Genomic DNA, 6000 nt, shown 5'->3' with positions numbered 1-6000 from the left:
CCCCCCCCCCCCCCCCCCCCATAGTTGCGCTACTGTCTCACTTATCCTTTACAAGAGCTGTAACAAAATAATCAGTTTAGAGATCAAAAGATAAGTTCTTATTTTAACCTTTGTTTTTCTTTGTAATTTTTCTTTTGATAAATGATTTTCTTTTCTACTTTCTGGAAAGCTGGCATGTTTTAGCGACTTTTCAAATTCGTGCAGCCCTATTTTATTATAAATTATTCTTAATTATTTTTGTGAAATTCTTTTTTAGAAAACTTTTTAGTTTACTTTCTCGTGTGTTCTAGTTAAAGTGACTAGGGGGTGTCACCTCACTACTGGAACTGAATTAACCATGACGGAATCATGCCGGAACATGAAACAACAACTTTTTCCCGATTTGTTTTGTATGCTTGATGTATCAAGGGTTTTCAAATAATTTATTTACGCTCTTCAATTTATGTAAAATAGTTTTCTTAAAATGTTAATTATTTCTTTTATTTGATTAAAACATCAAACATTTATTCCAATATTTAAGAAATTCCAAGAAACTGCTAGGTTTTCCTTGTCCGGGTTTTCCTTGTTTAGGGTTCCCTTGTTTAGTTTTTTTGTCTAGGTTATCCTTGTCTAGGTTCTCCTTGCCTAGGTTCTCCTTGTCTAGGTTCTCCTTGTCTAGGTTCTCCTTGTCTAGGTTCTCCTTGTCTAGGTTCTCCTTGTCAATGTGCTCTCTGTCTAGGTTCTCCATGTTTAGGTTCTTCTTGTCTATGTTCTCTTTGTCTAGGTTCTTCTTGTCAAGGTTCTCTTTGTCTAGGTTCTCTTTGCCTAGGTTCTCCTTGTCTAGGTTCTCCTTTTTCAGGTTCTCTTTGTCTAGGTTCTCTTTGTCTAGGCTCTCCTTGTCCAGGGTCTGCTTGTCCAGGGTCTGCTTGTCCAGGGTCTGCTTGTCCAGGGTCTGCTTGTCCATGGGGTCTGCTTGTCTAGGGTTCACTTATCTGGAATTAATTATCTAGGTTTTCTCAATAGTCTTTCTTGTCTTGGGTGTCCTTATCTCAGTTCTCCTTGCACAGGACTATTATTTCAAGAACTCCAGAAATTCTCACCTTATACATTTAACTGCGTTTTCCTGGTTTCCCAGATTCAGGCTTCCCCGAGGCGGGTTTACCCACTGTGAGCTTCCCAGATGCGGGTTTAATTGGAGAAGGTTTGCCTGAAGCTGGTTTAGCTGGAGAGGCTTGTTTTGCAGCAGGTTTCTCTGGAACATGGGCGATCTTCTCCTGATCTGGTTTCTCTAAACCAGGTTTCTCCTGAATAGGTTTCCCTGGAACAGGTTTATCTTGGCAAGATTTCTCCAGAGCAGGGGTTTCCTCAACCTGATTTACTTTTTCCTGGAGTTGCTTCTCCTTGATAGATTTCTCTAAATCAGGTTTCCCCGAGCCAGGGTTGTCCTGAACCGAAGCCAGTTTTTCCTGACCAGATTCATCTTGAGATGATTTTTCTAAACCAGGTTTCCCTGATCCTGCCTTCTCCTGAACTGGGTTTACCTGAGGGAGTTTCTCCTTTACTGGAATCTCATCCGCAAGTTTATCTTTAGCAGGGAGCTCCTGAGCAAGCTTTACTTCCACAGGTTTCAGAGATGGAGATTTCTCTTCAGTTGGTTTCGCAGAAGGAGGTTTCTCTTGAAATGGTTTCGCAGAAGGAGGTTTCTCTTGAGGAGGTTTCGCTGAAGGAGGTTTCTCTTGAGTAGGTTTTGCCGAAGGAGGTTTCTCTTGAGTTGGTTTCGCAGAAGAAGGTTTCTCTTGAGTAGGTTTCGCAGAAGGAGGTTTCTCTTGAGTTGGTTTCGCAGAAGGAGGTTTCTCTTGAGTAGGTTTCGCAGAAGGAGGTTTCTCTTGAGTTGGTTTCGCAGAAGGAGGTTTCTCTTGAGTTGGTTTCGCAGAAGGGGGTTTTTCCTGAGAAGGTTTTGCAGAGGGGGGTTTCTCATGGGAAGGTTTCGCCAAAGGAGATTTCTCTTCAGTTGGTTTCGCCGACGGAGGTTTCTCTTGAGTTGGATTCGCCGAAGGAGGTTTCTCTTGAGTAGGTTTCGCAGAGGGGGGCTTCTCATGAGAAGGTTTCGCAGAGGGGGGTTTTTCCTGAGATGGTTTCGCAGAGGGGGGTTTCTCATGAGAAGGTTTCGCCAAAGGAGATTTCTCTTCAGTTGGTTTCGCCGAGGGAGGTTTCTCTTGAGATGGTTTCCCCTGAAAAGGTTTTTCCTCTGGGATTTTCCCAGGGAGAGCTTTTTCAGGGAGAGGCTTCATCTTCCTTTTTTCTTGATGAAGTTTTCCTGCTTTTCGAGGAGATTGTTTTCTGTTATTTGGTTATCTTGGTTTAAGAGAAAGTCTAGAACTGGCTGGGTTTAGCTTGGCAGCTAGGAAACCCTGGATATAGTTTAAAAGGTTAAAATGATGGAAAGCTAGCTACCAACTTATATGTAATTTCTCCAGGGTTACATGACTTATACAACGTATAACGTTTTGTATTTTGATTTAAAACTTATGCACTTGAATTTACAGGGTGTAACAAAAATATTGCTTGGGTTGATAACACAAGTCAAGCTTTCTCTTTTTTCTTAATGAAGTATGTATTGTATATAGAGAGAAAGTAGACTAGAATGGAACTAAAAAGTACTTTTTAGTGTAGCGGGATTGAAACAGGATTGAAGTGGTATTGAAGCGCGATTGAAGCGGGATTGAAGCGGGATTGAAGCAGGGGAGGAGTATTAAAATATAGGACACAGGTTAAAGTATAGAACGATTAAACAATGAAGTAGGTTGAAGTATAGAGAGATTGAAATAGGAAGTAGGTTAAAGTATATATAGTTTGAACTAGGAAGTTGGTTGATATATAAATAGATTGAACTAGGAAGTAGGTTGAAGTATGGAGAGATTGAACTAGGAAGTAGGTTAAATTATAGAACAATTAAACAATGAAGTAGATTGAAGTATAGAGAGATTGAACTTGGAAGTAGGTTAAAGTATAGAGAGGTTGAACTAGGAAGTAGGTTAAAGCATAGAGAGATTGAATTAGGAAGTATGTTGAAGTATAGAGAGATTGAATTAGGAAGTAGGCTAAAGTATAGAGAGATTGAACTAGAAAGTTGGTTGATATATAAATAGATTGAACTAGAAAGTAGGTTGAAGTATGGAGAGATTGAACTAGGAAGTATGTTAAAGTATAGAGAGATTGCAATAAGAAGTGCGTTAAAATAAAGAGAGATTGAATTAGGAAGTAGGTATAAGTATAGAGAGATTGAATTAGGAAGTAGGTTAAAGTATAGAGAGCTGTACTAGGAAGTAGGTTGATATATAAATAGATTGAACTAGGAAGTAGGTTGAAGTATGGAGAGATTAAACTAGGAAGTATGTTAAAGTATAGAGAGATTGCAATAGGAAGTGCGTTAAAATAAAGAGAGATTGAATTAGGAAGTAGGTATAAGTATAGAGAGATTGAATTAGGAAGTAGGTTAAAGTATAGAGAGCTTGTACTAGGAAGTAGATTGATATATAATTAGATTGAACTAGGAAGTAGGTTGAAGTATGGAGAGATTAAACTAGGAAGTAGGTTGAAGTATAGAACGATTAAACAATGAAGTAGGTTAACGTATAGAGAGATTGAACTAGGAAGTAGGTTGAAGTATAGAGAGAATGAACTAGGAAGTACGTTGAACTAAAGAGAGATTGAACTAGAAAGTAGGTTGAAGAATAGAGAGATTCAATTAGGAAGTAGGTTGATATATAGAGAGATTGAACTAGAAAATAGCAGATTAAAAATACATAAGGATTTTTTTCTATTTAAAGCATAATTAATAAAAAGTATGAAATTTGGATTTTCCATTCCATAGTATAAAAGTACAAAAATAATAATAATTCAATTTCTTAAAAAACAAATTTGTTAATCTATAAACATAAGTTGACATATTAAGCTTGTAATCGATATTTAATATTGGAGTGTATTCACGAAACAAAACTTTAGAATATGGGGGGGGGGGGGCCAAAAGGAAAACTGTAAAACATGTTTTCATTTTTATTATAGTTTAAGACATTAAAGATGTTCTGCAGATTACTTGATTAATTGATTTGTATTGACTAGAATTAGAATATTTCAAAATACACCAACTTTTTTTCCCGTTTAAAATGTTCTAATAATGTCAAAATGTACGATACAGGTTTAAGTTTGTGGTTTTTATCTTAATTGTTTTAATTTTTCAATACTTAGGGGACACACATCCAGGACGCAATGTTTTATAAAGAACTAAATTAGTCTAAACCAGGACACAATCATAGAAATATAGAACTTTGGTCTAAACCAGGACACAATCATAGAAATATAGAACTTTGGTCTAAAGCAGGACACAATCATAGAAATATAAAACTTTGGTCTAAAGCAGGACACACTGATTGAAATATAGAACTTTGGTCTAAAGCAGGACACAATGATAGAAATATAGAACTTTGGTCTAAAGCAGGACACAATCATAGAAATATAGAACTTTGGTCTAAAGCAGGACACACTGATAGAAATATAAAACTTTAAGTCTAAACCAGTACACATTGATAGAAATATAGAACTCGGTCTAAACCAGGACACAATGCTAGCTAAGTTGTCTATAGGACTAGCTCAAAACCAGGAAACAAAGCTAATTAAGTTGTCTTTAGAACTTGGTAAAAACCAGGACACAAAGCAAGTTAAGTTGTCTTTAGAACTTGGTTAAAACCAGGACACAAAGCTAGTTAAGTTGTCTTTAGAACTTGGTTAAAACCAGGACACAATGCTAGTTAAGTTGTCTATAGAACTTGGTAAAAATCAGGAGACAATGCTAGTTAAGTTGTCTATAGAACTTGGTAAAAACCAGGACACAATGCTCGTTAAGTTGTCTATAGAACTTGGTCTAAACCAGGACACAATGCTAGTTTAGTTGTCTATAGAACTTGGCAAAAACCAGGACACAAAGCTAGTTAAGTTGTCTTTAGAACTTGGCTAAAACCAGGACACAATGCTATTTAATTTGTCTATAGAACTTGGTTAAAACCAGGACATAAAGCTAGTTAAGTTGTCTATAGAACTTGGCAAAAACCAGGACACAAAGCTAGTTAAGTTGTCTTTAGAACTTGGTTAAAACCAGAACACAATGCTATTTAAGTTATCTTTAGAACTTGGTAAAAACCAGGAGACAAAGCTAGTTAAAATGTATATAGAACTTGGTAAAAACCAGGAGACAAAGTTAGTTAAGTTGTCTTTAGAACTTGGTAAAAACCAGTAGACAAAGCTAGTTAAGTTGTCTATAGAACTTGGCAAAAACCAGGACACAAAGCTAGTTAAGTTGTCTTTAGAACTTGATAAAAACCAGGACACAATGCTAGTTAAGTTGTCTATAGAACTTGGTCTTAAACCAGGACACAATGCTAGTTTAGTTGTCTTTAGAACTTGGTAAAAAACCAGGACACAATGCTAGTTAAGTTGTCTTTAGAACTTGGTTAAAACCAGGACATAAAGCTAGTTAAGTTGTCTATAGAACTTGGTAAAAACCAGGACACAATGCTAGTTAAGTTGTCTTTATAACTTGGTTAAAACCAGGACATAAAGCTAGTTAAGTTGTCTATAGAACTTGGTAAAAACCAGGAAACAAAGCTAGTTAAGTTGTCTTTAGAACTTGGTCAAAACCAGAACACAATTCTATTTAAGTTATCTTTAGAACTTGGTTAAAACCAGGAGACAAAGCTAGTTAAGTTGTCTTTAGAACTTGGTCAAAACCAGAACACAATTCTATTTAAGTTATCTTTAGAACTTGGTAAAAACCAGGAGACAAAGCTAGTTAAGTTGTCTATAGAACTTGGCAAAAACCAGGACACAATGTTAGTTAAGTTGTCTTTAGAACTTGGTCTTAAACCAGGACACAATGCTAGTTTAGTTGTCTTTAGAACTTGGTAAAAACCAGGACACAATGCTAGTTTAGTTGTCTTTAGAACTTGGTCATGGGTTGGTCAAAAT

At 36.5% G+C, this 6000-nt stretch overlaps 2 protein-coding genes across 2 annotated transcripts; both read right to left on the bottom strand.

Moving 5' to 3' along the window:
• Positions 1-464: 464 nt before the first annotated feature.
• Positions 465-964, bottom strand: LOC111713940 (major royal jelly protein 3-like). The gene has a single exon (XM_023488934.1). The coding sequence runs from the start codon at positions 941-943 to the stop codon at positions 488-490; it is 456 nt and encodes a 151-aa protein (XP_023344702.1). The 5' UTR covers positions 944-964; the 3' UTR covers positions 465-487.
• Positions 965-1064: 100 nt separating this feature from the next.
• LOC111713939 (repetitive proline-rich cell wall protein 2) lies at positions 1065-2382 on the bottom strand. The gene has a single exon (XM_023488933.1). It carries the CDS (start codon positions 2268-2270, stop codon positions 1089-1091), a length of 1182 nt encoding a protein of 393 aa, XP_023344701.1. The 5' UTR covers positions 2271-2382; the 3' UTR covers positions 1065-1088.
• Between the last annotated feature and the right edge of the window lie 3618 nt (positions 2383-6000).

This window comes from Eurytemora carolleeae, unplaced genomic scaffold (assembly GCF_000591075.1).
Source record: "Eurytemora carolleeae unplaced genomic scaffold, Eaff_2.0 scaffold3, whole genome shotgun sequence".
NCBI lineage: Eukaryota > Metazoa > Arthropoda > Copepoda > Calanoida > Temoridae > Eurytemora > Eurytemora carolleeae.
This window is presented reverse-complemented; position numbering and strand designations above follow the sequence as displayed.